The sequence below is a fragment of the Haemorhous mexicanus genome, chromosome 16 (assembly GCF_027477595.1).
Source record: "Haemorhous mexicanus isolate bHaeMex1 chromosome 16, bHaeMex1.pri, whole genome shotgun sequence".
Lineage (NCBI taxonomy): Eukaryota > Metazoa > Chordata > Aves > Passeriformes > Fringillidae > Haemorhous > Haemorhous mexicanus.
The window spans coordinates 10,721,598-10,740,271 of record NC_082356.1 but is presented as its reverse complement, the minus strand read 5'-3'; the positions used below and the strand labels follow the sequence as shown (position 1 = coordinate 10,740,271).

At 49.1% G+C, this 18,674-nt stretch overlaps 1 protein-coding gene across 1 annotated transcript in view; it reads right to left on the bottom strand.

Moving 5' to 3' along the window:
• Window positions 1-7,856: 7,856 nt before the first annotated feature.
• LOC132334720 (zinc finger protein 883-like) overlaps window positions 7,857-18,674 on the bottom strand; it is a 156,559-nt gene continuing 145,741 nt past the window's right edge. Inside the window, exon 2 of the mRNA XM_059860809.1 lies at window positions 7,857-8,720. Within this exon, the coding sequence (XP_059716792.1) occupies window positions 7,954-8,720 (767 nt within the window). The 3' untranslated portion in view covers window positions 7,857-7,953. The remainder of the gene's footprint in view (window positions 8,721-18,674) is intronic.

Here is an 18,674-nt window from a genome sequence, read left to right as displayed (position 1 = left end):
TAGGAAAATTTGAATAGATTGTGAAGTATTTACATCAGGGTGATGACAGTTACCACACACAGAACAAAAGAAGCCCTTTTAACAAAACTTCAATTACATCCTTGTTCCTCAAGCCCTACTATCCATTTGTTTGGCTGATTTAGTATAATGTAAAAATACTGTTCAATACCTTGTATTGTTTATACTTTCCAACACTTCTGTTGTGTTTTCTAAAAGCTCTGAGTATTTTTTAGTTTGAAAAAAAAATCTATTATTTTGGTAGTAACATTGCAGTTCTGTCTTTTCCTTTTGGTACTCAGCTGAAGAAATAAAGGAAGAAAAAGAGCAGAAAAAGTTGCTGAGGTGGACAGTAGATCACAAGGAGCAAAGTTACAGGAGATGAGTACATGACTACTGCCACTGCTTAAGAGCATCTCTCACAAAAAGCAGACTGGCTACACTGTCCCAACTCCATCATTTCAACTCTCCATGTTTTGTTTCTTGCTTGGCAAAGCTGAGCTGAGCCATTTTTACCTAATATGAATAACAACTAGTAATACACACTTACAGTTCTCTTGTATTACTGCAACAGCACTAGGTACCCTTAGAATTTTTTAGGGCAATTGCAGTGCTGTCTCTAAATTTAAACCGGTTCAAGATATTATTTGCAGCTTATTCTTGAAGGTAATTTGCAGCAAAAGTCAAAAAATCATTGCAGATGGTCAGTGACTGGACTGTTATGTGTATGGGATGCACAGGATGATTTAAGTACTGCTCCATTCTGTGTGACTCCAGGCTTTGAAAAGAGTAACCCCACTTGGCATTTGGACTCCATTTGGTCTCAGGAATTATGGATCCAGAGTAACTTGTTAGAAGCTTGTGAAAAAATGTCTCTGAAGTTTACAGCAGAGCTGAAGTGTACAGAAGGATGAGAATTCAATGAATAATTCAATGAATACTAAGAATAAGTTTGAAAAGCATATCCAGTTATCCTGCTGGCTATGTCCAGTGGCTGTCCCCTGCTACAGTACAGTGCACAATGTCACCAGGAAAATTGTGAATGTCATCTTTAGACCAATCTATTCACACATTTTATTTTTGATCAGAGTTACTTTCTACCAATTACCAAGCTGTTTTGCCTTTTTGAGGCTCTTGTTTTTTTCGTGTGAAGTATTTCCATGTATAATACAGGTGGCTCATGTGTCTTGGTTTGGAAAGACAGGTGTTTGCTAAGGAAGGCAGGAGCCTTTCTTGAAATGGAAAAATGGAAACCCCTTCCTTCTGAATTGTTATAAATTTGAAATTAAAGGGGGCTCTCAGGTAAAAATATGGGAGCAGGAATAACAGTTCTTTATCAGGGAAGTGTCAGCGATGGAGAGAGACGGGGAGACTGACTCGGGGATCAGAATCCGATTTTATTGTGGGATACAAGCACTTATATACTTTTTTAGGGAGACTAGTAATGTGTACTACAGTGATTAGGTTACAATCACCTACACAAACTTATGCATAAAACAACATCCCTTGCTTGCAGAGTTGTGGAATGGGAGCCGGCTGCTGGCCTTGCTGACAGCTTCTGCCAGCCAGGCTGGCACGGGCTGAGGCAGGGGCAGCCAGCCTGACAAAAGCATCCATCCGTGTGGATGGGGGGTGCGTTTACGCGTGGGAAAGGTGGGGATTTTCTCCACCCTTGGGCAGGTTTAATTCTCGCATGGAGTGGTCAGACCCTCCTCAGGCCTGTGAAACGGTGACAGGCTTTGTGCTTTTTCTTGTTTCCAGGTCTTGTTTTGAATTGACTTTCATGCAATTGTTCTCTCTTTTTCCCAGGAGGATTTCACCTGGTGCCCAGACCGGATGGGGAAGCGCCTGCAGCGTCTGTGGAGCACGTCCAGTGGCAGCACTACCCCAGGGGCCACGGTCTGCAGGGACAGCCCCTTCCAGAAGGACGAGGACCTGGTGCAGGATCGGCTCCTCTCCTGGCAGCAGCTCTCCAGAGGTGGGCACCCGGCTCCACAGCTCAGCTGGCAGAAGGGCTCCAGGCAGGCGGCAGCGGGCACACGGGCATCCCGCTCTTGCAGCTGCTGAGGAGTTGCTGTGCCGTGATTAGGCGGAGGAGGTGGAACGGTGCCTGCCACGTTGCCCTTCTCTAAAAACAGAGACTAGGACTGGAGGTTTGGGCTCTGAGCACAGCCAGCAGCCTGGCCCGGGCACAGGCCATGGCAGGACAGGGGGACAGGAGCCTGCTGCCACTGACCGTGGCTCTCTGGTTTCTCTCCGCAGGCTGCCAGCACCTCATGCCATGGGAACGGCACCGCTCAGCCTGCCAGGTTCAGGGGGCTGGAGGGCAGCTGGTGTTCATTTGCTGTCAAAGATAAATTATTTTGGTTTTTGTTTGTTATCGTCGTCATCGGAGCATTTCTTTCATCCTTTTCCAAGCTTTTGGCCTGTTGTGATAAATAGATATGATTTGTGCTAACAAAATCTGGTGGTTTATACCAGCTGGACTCTATTGTGGTCTATACCATGTTTTATTTCCTGCATAGGTAAAATACCATGTATCAAATTTGATCAAAAAGAGAAATGAGGGAGTGTGAAAACATGGATTTGTGGGATGTAGAAGATACCAGAATTCAGTCTTTAATAAAAAGCATGAATTAATATTATCCAGAGAGAAGATGGGGGAAATTGTGATAAATGGATGTGGTTTGTGCTAACAAAATTGTAATTATATCAATATTTTGGGAAGAAAATTGGAAAGGTATATGTGATTCATAGTATGAAGCAGATGGGTTTCTTTGTAGATGATACATGTGGGAAACAGGATACAGGAGATTGGAATTGGCCTTGATGAACAAAAGTTAGGAAGACTCCCGAGTCAGAATTGGCATCAAGATGAAGTTAAGACAACTCCCAGGACAGGATCGGCCATGACATGAATAACGTTGGGACAATTCCAGACAGGGAGCATAAAAGAGTGTTCTTATCTATAAAATAAAAAGGCTTAACTGGAGCATAGTGCTTACTTACACAACACAGGACTTGGGGCACAGGCACAGCCTGCCAGGTTATTCAGGGGACAGTGAGGAAGACTGTTGGCCTTCCTCAAAGGAGAGCCCCAGAGAGCCAGAAGCCCCCTTAGCCACAGCGGGAGCATGCGCTGTGTAGTGTGGTGATGTTGATTTCAAGAATCAGAAACAGGAAGAGATTTACAGGAAAATATTGATGAATATGTATTAGCCCACAGTACATAAGTTGTGTTTGGATCCTTTTGCCTTTTGAACGTCAGGCAGGGTGGGAAGCCCTCCCCATACCCCGATCGATCGGTTTTGGTTATGCTTTATCCAAACCACTGCCAAATTTCCTTTTTTAATTAGTGGATTCTATTTGATTGTATTATTTTATCGCAGTTAAAACTGCTGCTAAATTTTAGGTTTGTGGTTTTATAAATTAGACGTATGGGACCTCATGTATAACATCAGAAATATGACTTAATAGTTTATAAAACCAAATTAATTATTCAGCTAAATTAACAAGGAATAGAAAAGCATTTGAGACTTAATCACAAAGGATAAAGTTACAGAAATGATGATACTTGATTAAATGAATACATTTTAACTTAATGAGTTAATAGCTCAGTCTCCTCTGGCTTTTGATCACCTCCCCAGAAAGGGAGCAGTTCTTTGATCTCCTCTTCATGAGGGGCACAGTCCTTAGGGTTTGGTCTCAGCTTGGCAGGGGGTGTTGTTTTTTGGATGATGATGACTGCCAAAAAGCCCCCTTAAATCCCCCCCAAAACCCCCAAATCCCCTCAAACCCCACCCAAACCTCCCCCCAACCCCCTCAGGATGAATTTTTCATTCATTTCAGGTAATTTTGGGTGGATTGTGAAGGGTTTTGGTACCTTATGGATACAGAAGTAGGCATAGGATTCAAACCCACTCAAAATGCTCCCTTAAAATCCCTCCAAATACCCCCAAACCTTCTCAGGACGGATTTGGAGGTAATTTAGGGTTAATTTGAGGTAATTTTGGGTCGATTCTAGGTTGATTTGGGGTGGTTTTGGTACCTCCTGGACACAAAATTTTGCGTAGGATTCAAACCCAGCCAAAATCCCCCCCAAATCTCAAAATCCCAAAAATTTTCCCCCAGCTGCCTGGTTGTTGGATCGATTTTTGGTGGATTTTGGGTTAATTTGGAGGAAATTTTGGGTGGTTTTAGTACCTTGTGGATGCCCAAGCGGGTGAAGGATTCAAACCCAGCCAAAGTTTGCTAAAATCCCTCAAAACGCCCCTCAAATTTCCCCCAGAGCCCCTCAGGATGGGTTCTGAGGTAATTTTGGGTGGATTTTGGTTAATTTTGGGTCCTTTTGTGAAGTAGCGAGGGTGCAGGGCTTGGAGTGGGGCTGAGCAGCGGGGCAGGAACCAGGGGAGGGAGGGAGGTGTGAACCTCCCCCGAGGATCCCCTGATGGGGACACCCCTAAAAAGTTCTGTGCCAGGATTGAGAAACAAATGGGACCTTTGCTTTTTTTGGTCTTCAGGCTGTTGTTTATTTTTCTCTTACCAAAAGTTCAGCACGCCGTCTGCACACCAGACTTAGCGTACAAAGAGAAGGCACCAGAAGTCACAAGACACACAGGTTCAAGGTCTTTTAAAACGACTTTGTCCAATTAACTCTTAGAACACATTTTATTTCTACCTTTCTACCAGTAACTAATTCTTTGTTTGCCACTCAGCATCTGCATTGCAGCTCTTTCCAACCAATCACCCTGTGCTTCCAACACAGCAGAAAATGGAGGAGATGAACAAGAAGGAGATCAGGCAATGCCCAAAATCCTCCATCTTGTCTTCTATCCACCCTCAGACTAAACACCCAAAGCTCTCAGTTTTTCACCCTGTGATAAACTACACTACTCTCTCTTTCACACACTCATAGATCCCAATTCTTCCCAAAGTCCTGGAAGCTTTCTCCATGGACAAAAGTTAAAAGCAGCGTTCTCCTGGGGATCAGGACTTCTCAGGACAGGCAGAGAGACATTCCCTGTGCCCTGGGTTCCAACAGCAGGGGGGAAGGGGAGGTTGGGGACAGGAAAAGAAGGACTTGGGCAGGAAAAAAGGGGAACCTTAAACAGCGTGGTAAGCGCCATTTCTAGAGGGAGGGCCCGGGACGGCGCGGCCGTCACCTTCCCGGGTAGGTGTGGATACACAATCCAGGTCAGATTTCCCATGGATCCGTCTGGGAAACATTAGGGAGCTGGAGATGAAGAATCCTGAACAACCTCACAGGTGGTGTTTGTGACAATTGTTTTCCTCATGGATTGTTTACCCCAAGGGGTTTTCTTAATTAGCCAATCATGTGAAATGTAAAATAATCAATCAGGTCCACCGAAATCAGGACTGAGTATAAAAAAATGCGTCTCCTAATAAAGATGATTTTTGGCTTTCTGAAGATGCATGGAGTGTGTCACTCATTTATCCGTGTCATTTCTGACTCAGCAGTGACAGGCAGGGAAGGGGAACATGGAAAGATGGGGGGGAAAGGAGGACACAGGATGGAGAGAGGACAGCAGCGCTCCCGTGTCACCTCTGGATGGATTCTGTCCCTTGTTCTGCCCTCAGGAAAAGAGAGACAGGGTGGCACAGAGTGTTGGGAAGGATGAAAGTTCGACAAGAAACTTTAACAGATATGTGTGCATGACAGAAAAATTTTTGAATGTAGAATCTGAAGAAGGAATAGAAATGAAAGCAAGTTTTGATAAAGAAGAAAAGAAGTGCTGAGCCAGTCTCACTGGGTCACTAAGGCAAAGGGTGTGCTACTTACAAGGGTTTTTTATGGCTTAGAGCAAAGGATAAACCCACCTCAAACAAGATGTTTTTCCCAACCAAAAAGATTCCACAGGTAAACAAGACTGTCAATACTGCAAATAGAAAAAAGGTCTCAGAATTTTCCATTGCAAGAAAACTGAAAAACAACTTCTAGCTTTAACTGTAAGGTACTAACTTTTAGTGACTGAAGAATAGTAATATGAATATGGTAATTACAGGAGTTATGATAGGCTATAGATAAAAGTAAAGGTAAAGATTGGTTCTACTGTATTAAGATGCTCAGCAAAGCAGAGTATTTAATGCACTGTAACCAAAGCTAAAGGGTCTCCAGGCTTCTCTGCAGCTGGAGCTGACAGCTGGAGGCACAGGCTCTGTCACCAGACCCTGGACTGCTGTAACATCTTGGATACAATAAACTGCATTTTGGAGAGCTGCCTGGAGCCCCTCATCTCTCATTCAGGCTCTTACAGGAAAGGGACACGGGGTGACAGAGAGATGGCAGCAACCCCGTGTCATGCTGGCAGTTTTCACTCCTTGCTGCACTCTTGGGAACAAAAGGGTAAGGAAAGATACGGGCAATGTTATAGATACATCTTCTAATATTGGCTTTTAGCAAATATTAAAATGGATTTTATATCTGCGATGTTAAAGCAACTTTGTTGTAAAGATACAGCTTTTATTTCTGTTGTTAATTAAGCTTCATGAAAAAGCTGCTTGTGTTAAATGCCTGCTGGGATGGGATAACATCCAATGCACACATGATGAGCACACCTGCACAGATCTGCCAACTATCAGCACTCCCTGTCTGAAGGCAGAGTGGACCAAGGTCCAAAAACTGGAGGTGATAAAGAGAAGGAGCCAAAACCACAGCCAAGAAACACACATGCTCTGAAAAGGCAGACCCAAGGAGGGGCCATGTAAAATCATTCCTGGAATATGTGAAGTAGTTTATGGATATGCATGAGGGTCAATGAATATGCAACAGGCTGATGTAAGGGAAAAGGTATTTCAGGGGGATCCCCGAAGGGAACAGGGTGCTCCTGGCTGAGTGCCAAGATGCACCCAGCCATAATAACCTTTGCTCCATGGTCCTGGTCTGCCACTGTCCTTTATTAAACTTTTTACATTTTCACAGGAGAGTGAATGTGGTTTTCACATTTAGGAACGATTTCAGTTTTTTCGTTTTTTTAAAGGAGGGAGTTTTGAAGAGCTACAAGTGGCTAATCTGCCTGCAACAAGGACCATCCCACGGGCTCTTGTCACCTTTCCCAACACGTCTGCTGCAGCTCATGGAGGGTGAAGCCCTGGAGGCCCCTTAGGGGTGGTTATGGACGATTGCAGGCAGTGCCTCGATGCCCTGGATCAGCGGTGCCCCCTCCTGGGAACCCCCACGTTTTCCAGTTTCTGTGAAGCTGCCTGTGAAAAACACGTTCACTCTCCTGTAAATTAATGGCCCATTAACAGCAGATCTCTCCTGGAGGGAGGAATGGTTGTGGAAGAGATAAACTGCCCAATGCACAGAAGATAACTGCCCCACCTCTGACAGATGGCAAACACAACACACACTTATCTTGCAATCCAGGACCTGTCCTCACTGGCTGCCCCCAGTCTCCAGAGTTCATGGTGTCCAGGGAGGCTGCAGCTGCCGGTGCCGGGAACAAACGAGACGGGTCCTGGTTTCAGAGAGCTCCAGAATTCATTTCTTACCCCAAAAGACAGGGCAAAGGCAGGGCCTGGGGTTTTTATAGGGCATGCCAGGGGTGGAGTTTGGGTTTGGGCCAGGGGAGGAGATCTTAGCAACACAAGAGGGGTGACATCAAATTCCTGCCTTTTAGCAACAGGTGCACTCCACACAGAATGTGTCCCCAAATCCTAAATTCCCCCTCAAACACCTGAGAAATGGTGGGACTTTAGATATCTTTGATCAATTTCATTTATTTAACCCTGTTTGTGCTGTTTTTAAGGGATGAAGATGAATCAGAAGAAAATTAGGGCCAAACCAACAGGAAAAGCAGCCAGGTGTGTTCCCAATATGGATCACAGGGAATGTGGGTGACCAGGGCTGTGCCCAAAGTGGCTCCTCCAGTGGGGGATGGAGCTGGAGCAGCACACGAAGCTCTTCCCACACTTGGGGCACTCACAGGACTTCCCTTACCGGTGCCTCCGTTGGTGTTGGGTCAAGTTAGAGCTCCGTGAGAAGCTCTTCCCACACTGGGGACACTCGTAGGGCCTCTCCCCAGTGTGGATGCGCCGGTGGGTAATGAGGGTGGAGTTGTGCTTGAATCCCTTCCCGCAGTCAGGGCACTGGAAGGGCCTCTCCTCTCTGTGAATCCGATAGTGCAGGAGGAGATGGGAGTTGCTCCGAAACCTCTTCCCACACTTGGAACACTCGGCAGGCCTCTCCCCAGTGTGGATCTTTTGGTGGAGGATCAGGTTGGAATGCCGGCTGAAGCTCTTCCTACACTCCCCACACTTGTAGGGCCTCTCCCCGGTGTGGGTTCTCTGGTGCCTGATCAGGGTGGAGCTGTGCCTGAAGCTCTTCCCACACTCCCCACACTTGCAGGGCCTCTCCCCGGTGTGGGTTCTCTGGTGCCTGATCAGGTGGGAGCTGTGCCTGAAGCTCTTCCCACATTCCCCACACTCGTAAGGCCTCTCCCCAGTGTGGATGTGTCGGTGCATGACAAGATGGTCATTTCGCCTGAAGCCCTGCCCGCAGTCGGGGCAGCGGAAGGGCCTCTCCTCTGTGTGAGTGCGCTGGTGCTTGAGGAGATTGGAGCTGGTCTGAAACCTCTTCCTGCACTGATCACACTCGTAGGGCTGTTCCCCAGTGTGGGTCCTCTGGTGCCTGATCAGCTCAGAGTTCCACCTGAAGCTCTTCCCACACTCCCCACACTTGTGGGGCTTCTCCCCATCATGGAGCTGCTCACGCAGCACCAGCTCTGAGCTCTGATTCCATCTCTGGCCGCCTTCCCGGCCCAGGCTGGCTCTTTCCCCCTCAGATCCCCGCCATCTGCGTTTGCAGCCCCTCCTCGTGCGGGATCTCCGGGGCTTTTCCTCCCCGTTGGGTTCCTGCGCCGTGGAGCCGCTCAAAATGGCCTCTTCCACCAGGTTCTGCTGTGGGGATTTGTCCTCCCTGCTCTCCATGCTCAGCTCCTGCTCTGGGGGAGGATGGACAAGGACAGGATGGGATTTGCCTCCGTGCCACAGGCAAGGGGAAGGAGATCCCCCCAGGGCTGTCCTGCAGCCGGGGGCCATGCTGGGCTGGGAGATGGAGCAGGACAGAGGGGGAAAGGGGCACTGACTTCCTCCTCACCTGCCTCAGTGTCCTGGGGCATCTTCCTCTTCCTTGGAGCCTCCCAGGGGTTGGCAAAGGGAAATCCTGGTTTGGGGAAAACAAGGGATGAGCTGTTGTAGGATTGTCGGAGGGGTAGGACAGTCGGGATGGATGGAGACGAGAGATCTCTGCAGCCAGGTCGTGGAACTTGGGGTTCATTGCAAAGGGCCTGGGTGCAGGGGCCCTGCTGGGAGCTGCCAGCCACAGCTCAGAGCAGGCCCGAGAGAAGAGAGTGGGAGAGAGGATGAGAGGGTACAAGATACAAATCCTACAGCATTTACATACAGCCTATAAGAACCATTACATCACCATACCGTGTTACATTTTAAAGCCTAAAAACTCCTCTTTGGACCCCTTCTGCTGAGCTAGCAGGGTCTGCTCTGGCCCTTGGACCTGTCTGCAAGCAGAGGGAATTGTTTCATCGCAAAGGGATTACCTTCAGTCGGGCCACACCATTGTTTTCCAGCTGTTCAGTAAATAAGGTAACTCAAAGCTTGCTTTCATTTCAATCTTGCTTCTACTTTATATATTCTCAAAATCTTTTGCCAGATAATCATATTTATGATGCTTTCCTGTTTCATCTTCCCCAACACACATTGAGTTTGAAGGTCCCTCTGTCCAAGTCCATCTCTACAAGTCCCCGGCCATCTGGGCTCCAGAAAAGCCTCCCAGGAGTTCCCGTCCCTGGTCCCTCCCCTGTGGCTTTCAGGATTTCCCCCCTGTCCCAGCTGTCGGGGTCATGCTTGGATTGGGGGTCCCCCTTCTCCTCAGTGCCCGCCCTGCCCAGGCTGCTGGCAGTCCCAGCAATGCCAAAAGCTCCCCCCTCTTCGCTCTCACTATTTTGGGATGCCGGGGCTGTTTGGGCTCCCGGGTCCTTTCTCCCCTCACTCTCTGCTCTGGGCTGCAGGGGCTCCAAGGAGTCCCCCCTGCCCCTCTCCAGCTCTTGAGGGTCCCGCCAATGGCGGCGCTCCCCCCTCTCTGGGCTCCCCACTTTGGGCTCCTGGGGGACACAGGGCTCTGCTCCTCCAGGCTGCCTCTGCCGGCAGCCACCACCGGCTACCCCTGATGTCCCCCCAAGGGGCCTTTTCCGCTCAGCCTTGGATTCTTCATTCTCCAAACATCCTGCCCCCAAAAAACCCCACCCAGGCACCCCCCGGGATATCTGGGCCGAGCTCCCCTTCCCCGCTCACCTGCGCGATGGGGGGGGCGATGATCCCACAGGTTCAGGTTTTTTAAGGAATTGCTTGGAGTTTTTTGTTAGAATTTTGGAGGTTTTTGTGGGTTTTTTGGGTGTTGCCAAGATTTCTTTGGGTCTTGGGGTGGATTTTGTGGGACTTTTTTATGGTTTTGCAGACATTTTTGCAGGGATTTGTGGGGTTTAATTAGGATTTTGGGGATTTGTTGAAATTTCACTGGGTTTTCTGGGCGTTTATCAGGATTCTAGGGTGTTCTAACAGGACTTTTTGAGAGTTAATTGGGATGTCGTGGATTTTATTGGGACTTTTGGGGGTTTTAAGGAGATTTTGGTGCCTCTCAGCCCTTCCCCACAGCTGAGAATACCTGCAAAGCCCCCCCAAAATGCCACTAAAAACCTCCAAAATCCCAAAAAATCCCCAAAAAACCCTCTGAACACCCGCAAATCCCACAAAATACCAGTGGAACCCACCAAAAGTTAAAAACACTCTTGAAAATTTCAATAAAACCCCCCAAGAAACCCTCCACAACTACAATAAAATCCCCCAAAATTCAAAACCCCACAAATCAACAAAACCCCCCCAAATCATGTAACACCTCCCCCCAAAACCCAGTAATTCTCCCCAAAAACCCCCACCAAATCCCCAAAACCCCTCCTAAAATCCCCCAAAAAAGCCCCCAAAATCCCCCCAGACTCACTGGGGCCGTCCTGGATCAGGGAGCACCGGCCGGTGGAACAGGAGCCACTTCAGGGGGCCCTCGGAGCTTTTTGGGGAGGGGGCACCATGGGAGACCCTCCAAAAACCTGAAGGGGAACCCCAACTGTGGCCCCTCTCCCTGAAACCCCCAGACCCCGGTTCAGGTTGGGCCTGGGACTCCCCCGGGACCCCAAATCTCCTCCAGGACCCCCAGAGCCCCCCAAGGTTGGCCCAGGACCACTCCGGACCCCAAAACCCCCCCCAAGACCCCCAAAACCTGCCCAGGAGTCTCAGACCCCCCCAGTTCTCCTCAAAATTCACCCCAGAGCCACCTGAGACCCCCCCCAAATCCATCCGACTGCCCCAAATCCCCCTCAGACCCCTCAATCCCCCCAAACTCTATGAAATCCCCTCAGACTCCCCCAAATTCCCCCCAGACCCACCTCAGAACCCCCAAATCCCCTCACAAGCCAACAGTTCCACTCACAATCCCCCAAAATCCCCTCAGACTCTCCCAATTCCCCTCAGATCCCCCTAAAACCACCTGAGAACGCTCCAGACCCTCTCAAGCTTCCACCAAAGCCCCCTCACACCCCCTCATTCCCCCCAAACCCACAGCACACCCCCCTATTTCCCGTCAATGCCCCCAAAAATCCCCCCTTTCGCCTCAGACCCCCGCCTCAGACCCCCCCTCCTCCCCGCAGTTTCCCCTCCGACCCCACCCCAGCTCCTCCTCTGCCGCTCTCCTCTCGCAATCTCACGCCTCGGCCGCGTGCGCGGGCTCCCAGCCAATAGCGGCGCGCCCCGCCGAACCGACTAATCACCGCGCTGTACGTCCCCGAACCAACCATTCACAGCGCGGCTCCCTTCAGTAACGCCCGCCTTCCCCGCCTCGTCGCAGCCAATCAGAGGCGAGCCGGAAGTGGCGCCCCGTTCCCCGCCGCCACCGGGACCCGCCGGGCTGGGGACAGGTGCGGGAGGGTCCTGGGGGATCTGGGGGGGCTTTGGGGAGGGGTCCGGGGCTTTGGGTGGGGTCTGGGGAGGGTCCTTGGGCATTGTGGGGGGACCTGGGGGGTGCGGATGGGTCCTAAGAGGGGTCTCGAGGGGGGATATGGGCGGGTCTGGGGGGGTTTTGGGGAGGGGTCGTAGGAAGGTCTTGGGAGGGTCTGGGGGTGTTGGGATGGTCCTGGGGGAGTTTGGGGAGGGCTCTGGGGGGGTCCTGAGGGTGTCCTGGGAGGGTTTTGGAGGTTTTGGGGAGGGGCTTTGGGGGGTCTGGAAGGGCTTGGGGAGAGGTCCTGCGGGGGTCTGGGGAAGGGCTGGGGGAGCCTGAGTTGGGTTTGGGGAGGGGTCTGGAGGGTCCTGGCAGGGTCCTGGGTGGGGTCTTGGGAAGGGTCTGGGGGGGTCTCAGGGGACATCTTGGGCTGGGCCCGATTGGGATGTGGGGTCTCTCAGGGGGCCCTGGGCCAACCCTGGGGGGCTCTGGGGGGTTTGGGGTTCCTGGAGGGGTCCTGGGCGAGATTTGGGGGTCCCGGGGGGTCCCAGGCCCACCCTGAATCGGGGTCAGGGGGTTTCAGGGGGAGGAGTCACAGCAGGGTGTCCTCCCCTTACCGGTTTTTGGGGGGTCTCCCATGGTTCCCCCTCCCCAAAAAGCTCCGAGGGCCCCCTGAAGTGGCTCCTGTTCCACCGGCCGGTGCTCCCTGATCCAGGACGGCCCCAGTGAGTCTGGGGGGATTTTGGGGGCTTTTTGGGGGATTTTGGGAGGGTTTTGGGGATTTGGGGGTGGCTTTTTTGGGCTTTGGGGAATTTTATTGGGAGTTTAGCGGGAATTATTGGGGTTTTTGGAGACAATTACTGAGTTTTGAGGGTGTTGTGGATTTGGGGGGTTTTGGAATTTGGGGGATTTTATTGGGGTTTTGTGGGGGGTTGGTTGTTTTGGGGCATTTATTGAAGTTTTTGGGAGTATTTTTTAAATTGAGTGGGTTTCACTGGTATTTTGTGGGATTCTCTGAGGTTTTGGAAGATCTTATTGTAATTTTGGGGGGATTTTGGGGGACCTTGGGTGGTCCGAGGGGGCTTTGGGTTTGTCTCCAGTTGTGGGGAAGGGCTGAGAGGCACTATAATCTCCTTCAAAGCCCAGAAAATCCCAATAAAACCCACAAAATCCCAATTAAATCTCACAGAATCACATTAGAACACCCTAGAATCCCAATCAAAGCCCACAAAATCTATTGAAATCCCAACAACCCCCCCAAAAATCCCCATTAAACCCCACCAATCCTCCCAAAAATATGCCCAAAACAACAAAAAGTCCTACAAAATGCCCCCAAGACCCAAAGAAATCTTGGCAGCATCCAAAAAAACCCCACAAACCCCCCGCAAATCCCACCAAAGAACAAAAAAAAATTCCTCAAAATTCCTGGACCTGCAAAGAATCCTAATAATGCTCCCAAAAATCCAATAAAATTCCCCAAATGCCCCAATAAAACCCCCAAAATTCTGGAGACTGTCACTGTCCTGGTTCAGGGCAAGTTTGGGAGAGAACCCCCCAAAGGGGGCTCCTCTAGGAAAGCAGATTCAGTCGCCCCTCCCCCAACCGGTCCGGGAGAAAATACCTCCTTGGAGAAAAGTGGAAAAACCTGTTCATTAAACAATAAAACTTAAACAATATTAAACAATGAAACTCTTACTGCTCCCAAAGAGATGACAAACTCACCAAGTCCCCCCTGGGTTGCAGTTCAGCTCACTCAGTCTCTGCTCAGCCCCTCCGGTGCTGGAAATGCCGCGGCCCAGGCCCGGCCCGGGGGCCACAGGTGGAGCTGCCGGTGCTCTGCTGGTGTTCAGTCCAGAGCAGGTGTGAACAGGGCCAAAGAAAAGGGAAAAACCACAGTCTAGAGAACTTCTTTGCCTCACCTAGCTAAACTAACTAAAAGCAAAGGAGAGCTCTGTCCCACTGTCTATCTGCAGACAACACAGTCCAGGAGCAGGAATGTGGAGGAGTGAGTTGTGTCTGAAAACAAACTGCTGCTTCTTCTCTCTCTCCTTCACTCTCTGGAACAAGTCTTAAAAGTGCAAAACTTATTATTCAGCACAAACAGAACAAGACGACTGGGGATAAAAGCATCATATAGTCAACCTATAACACTGCTGCACTCAGGGAGAACAGAGCAAGTTCTGTGAGGCAAAGTGGTGAGTGGAGAGTGAGGGGAGATGGTCTGTCATTCTGACCTGTTCAGAGTTTCTCTGGGATTTAACCTTTCTCAGGTGGAGGGTCATCACCTTCCAACCTTTCCCTTAAAAAGTGACCAGGTGCTGCTGAGAGCAGATGGATCCACCACAGCCCAGCTCCACATTTGTAGACAAGGACTCACATTGCTCATTCCACCAACCCAGCAGCATTTTCAGTGTCACAACACCTCTGCCTTTCCCTGTCAATCTTATAACTCAGAGATGCCCTAGGACAGATTTGTACCCTGGACTGAAGTTCCCAGCTTGGACTGAAATCTCAGGGAGACTTCCAAGTGTTCCTATGATGGCATTGGATGAAGGGAGATGCAGCTCCTTCCCTGGCTGCACTGACAGCATTGCCCAGAGCCGGGCACTGGGGACAGCGTCACCCTGAGCCAGCTGTGCCCCCTGCCAGAGCCCCCAGGGCCGGGCAGCTGCTCCCAGCCCTGTGCCCTGCAGAGGGAACTGGGCCCGGGGCTGCAGAGCTGCCCCACAGCTCTGCTGCAGCTCTGCCTGCACAGGAGGGGCTGCACGCCTTGGAGCCCCAGCCCTGAGGGCAGAGGCTTGGCTGGGGGCACAGGAGGGAGGGGACTGTTTCAGAGGGAGGGGCTGCACTGGAGGGGATCCTGTGGACATCTCTGATCTCTCTCTGCCACAGCATTTCTGAGTTTGGTTTTCTCTCATTGCCTGATCTTCTGTCTTCCTGGAGATTTTCCTCCTGCAGGTGTTTCCCTGTGCCTGATCTCTCTGTGCCAGCACTCACAGACCCCAAATCTCTGGGCACTCTCCTTGGCTTGACAGAACCCTCCCTGTTTGCAGGGCACTGGCTGGGGCAGGTTCTGTTAGCAGCTTGGAGAAAGGACAGCTCAGACTGAGTCTGATGGCTCCAGCAAATGTGATTCTTGGGCTGTCCATGGGCAGAGTGGCTGCTTTGGCGGGGCTTGACAGCTGGCCTGCAAGCAAAGCTGAGTTAATAGAAGAAATAACAATTGATGATTTTCGGTGTATCCATAGCAAGGAAGAAGACAAGGCCATCAGCATGGAAACCGATTAGAAAAGATACATGAGAATTTTTGTAAGCTAGACTACGTGCCTAAGTGGATGTGTATACGTGCCTTATTAAATTTCTGTAAAACTTTTGCCAATTATATTGACACTGATTGCTTGGCACCAATGAATATAAAAAGTTATTGTGATGTAGTTAATGACTTAAGATCACGCTTTGTTAAGGGTGTATGAACTGGAGAACATGCAGAATAAAAACTTTTTTTCTTCCTGGACTTTGGTCACGTGTGTATGTCACGTCTGGCCTAAAGGTGACATTTGGTGCTACCCTGATGTGATGGAACTGCCGGGCGAGGGGCAGTGAGCACAGAGCCCAGCGAAGCTGAGAGCAGCGGGGAGCAGCTGCCAGTCCAGACCTGATTCTGACACCTGGAAAAAAGCTGAGCTGCTGGGAACAATGGGAAATAATTTAACAAGTGAAGAACAGATTGTTTTATCTACATGGAAAACGTCCTTAAAAACAAAAGGAGTTAAAACAACAGACTATGCTCTGCATAGTATTTAATTATGGGCAAAGTCTCAAAATTTTAAGACTGATGTAACTACTGCTTTTAGTGTTAGAGCTTGGAAAGAAGTTGGAGAAAAACTCTGGAAGTAATTCAGAATGGGGATAAAGCAGCTGCAGATTTATCTCCTACTTGGAGGTTGCTTTATAACACCTTAAAGGAGTGGAAAGCAGAGCAGGACAAGAAAGACCTGGAGGAGGAACTCGTAGCTGCTGGGGAGCAGCAAAGGGGAGAAGCTCAGCCTGAGTGTTCTGCTGGGATTTTTTCTGCAGAGACTGTTGCTGGGTCTGTTGCTACAGGAAAAGTTGATAAGGCTTCTTCGTGTTTGTCTGCAAAAGGCTTCAAATCCACGTACCCCTCCCCCGTAGAGCCACTAGCTGAACTTAATGTTAAATCTAACTCTGAGTCCTCGGCACAGTGGCCGGCTAAGATGACCTTAAAAAAGAAATAAATTGAGCCATCTGCTCCTTTGCTTGATTCTGACTCTGAACTGCATGAACACATGGAAATATTAACTCTTTCTCCTCCTTTGTTTTCTGATTCTGATAGTGACCATGAGGAAATTACAGGGGTTAAAAGGTCTGACTTAATGCATACTTCTGTTTGCTGTAAAACTGGTAATAGAAATAAGCTTTGTAGAACTGGTAGTAGAAATAACCTTGGTAAAACTGGTAGTAGAAATAAGCTTGGTGTTTCAAAAGCTCAGCCTTCTGATAATGTCACTGTAACTGTTTGTGATTCTTTTCGGTGCTGGGAATATGTTAAAAGGAAAGCAGTTGAGATAGGAGACTGGGATTTAGTGGAGAAAATAGGCACACCAAAGGGCTTGGATGCTCTTGATATGGATGCTAATAGTGTTGCTACTAGTGTTGGTAATGGTAAAATGGCTTTTCCTGTGTTTAAAGCAGTTCCTAATTCAGGATGAAGTGATAGTCATGAGGTTTTTGCATGGAAGGTTGTGCAGGATCTTCAGTCTAAAGTAGCTAAATTTGGTATTAATTCTGTTGAAGTAATGCAATTAATTTGTATTGTTAATACAGATTTGCTGTCTCCTTATGATATTGTGCATTTGGCAACTGTTTTGTTTCAACCAGTGCAGTATAACGTGTTTCAAGAAAATTGGAGGCAATTAGCTGAGCGAACAGCTTTAGATAAAATGAAACTACCTCAGCAGGACCCTCGTCCTGCTGTAGGAGTTGATGTTTTGCTTGGTCAAGGGCCTTTTTCTAATCCAGATTTACAGGCATGGTGGGATCCCCTGGTTTTAACACAGGCTCAACAATTAGGTATGAACGCTATAAAACAATGGAAATGGCAGATCCAAAACAAAAATATGTTACTATAAAACAAGGTCTTAAATAACCTTTTCTGCAATTTGTAGAAAAAAATTGCTGCAGCAATTGAAAAACAGATAGAGGATGAAAAATTAAGGGAGATTCTATGTAGGCAATTAGCCACTGGTGCAATGTGGGAACTGTTCCTCCTAACCTCCTCCCTCATCTCTGCTCTGAGTTCTTGGACTACAGCAGAGACATGAGCCTGCATCAGGACATTGATGATACTTTCATAATTTCTAAGCTTGTTGGCAACAGAGCCCACTGTCTCTCGGTTGGTATCGGCATTAATTGTTGCAATGAAGGTGGTGTATTGAGATGGCCCCAGATTTGCCAGACTCCAACACATTTGCCCTGTGCACCTGACCTTGTCAGGGTCATTATCATGCTGTCCATCCCTCCCAAAGAGTACCTCCAATACTGACACTTCTCTCAGCTGTTGGATCCCTTCCTCCCCCCTCAGAGGGTCTTCCAGCACATTCTATGGTGGTGCTCCTGCATTCCCTCCCTGCGGACAAACCTCTCTCTGGAACTCACTAAAAGCTGCTCCCAGAGGGAAAGGGAGCCTGGCTCCCTTACAAAAATCTGATTGATACCTGAGTCCTGGGTCAAGGGTCCCACATTCCTTGCCTCACCACCATCCAGTTGCACACCTGTACCCATAAGGTCCCAGACCCAGAGTAACCAGATTGTACAAGCCTCACATCCCCGTTCTACAATGTCTTTGTGCAGATTACAGAGACTTTTGTACATCAGGGACTCAGTGATGATCTCAACTCTTGTCTCTCCTGCAGGTTGTGAGGGCCCTCCTTTCTTATCCTCATCTGGGTGCTCTGGCTTCATCTTAGATCTCCTTGTTTCCACTGGGGCAACTGCTGCTGGCTGTGATTGCCTTTGCAGTTCAGCTGGAACCTGGACAGTTGTAACATCTGTGGGTTCCACTGCTGCACCTTCAGACTCTCCCTCTTTGAGGCAGGGGAAGGGTTTTTCACCAGCTGTGGAAATGTACTCCTTCAGCATCTGGCCCATCTTTTTCACTAGAACCCCCACCCAACCTGGGTGGTTCATTTCTGAGATGGGCTCTGGGGCAGGGTCAGGCTCTGGGGCAGCAGCATCCCTTGTCTCTGGGGTAGGTGTCAGTGTGGTTATCCAGGTTAATCTTCCTTTATCTCTGAATGCTAAATGTAACAGGCCTATCAGCAACACCAACCACTGTATGGTATCATTAGCATTTAGAGTGGATCTGAACCCTTTGAAAACTGGTGGGGCAGACCCAAAGGGCTGGGTGAAGGGCTGGGAGAAAATTTCCCCCAGTGTCATTTCCTCACAGTAAGTACCATTATTAAAGTAACCCCCAAAACATACACTTAGTGTCTCATAGCTCTGAATCCATGTGGCTGCCTTCCAGAGGAAGTTAAAAATCCATTAATTCCTCACCTTATTAAGCCATAAATCAAACTGGATAATAGCCACAGCAGCCTTAGCTATGATTACCCTGTGTTCCCAGGCGTGGCCA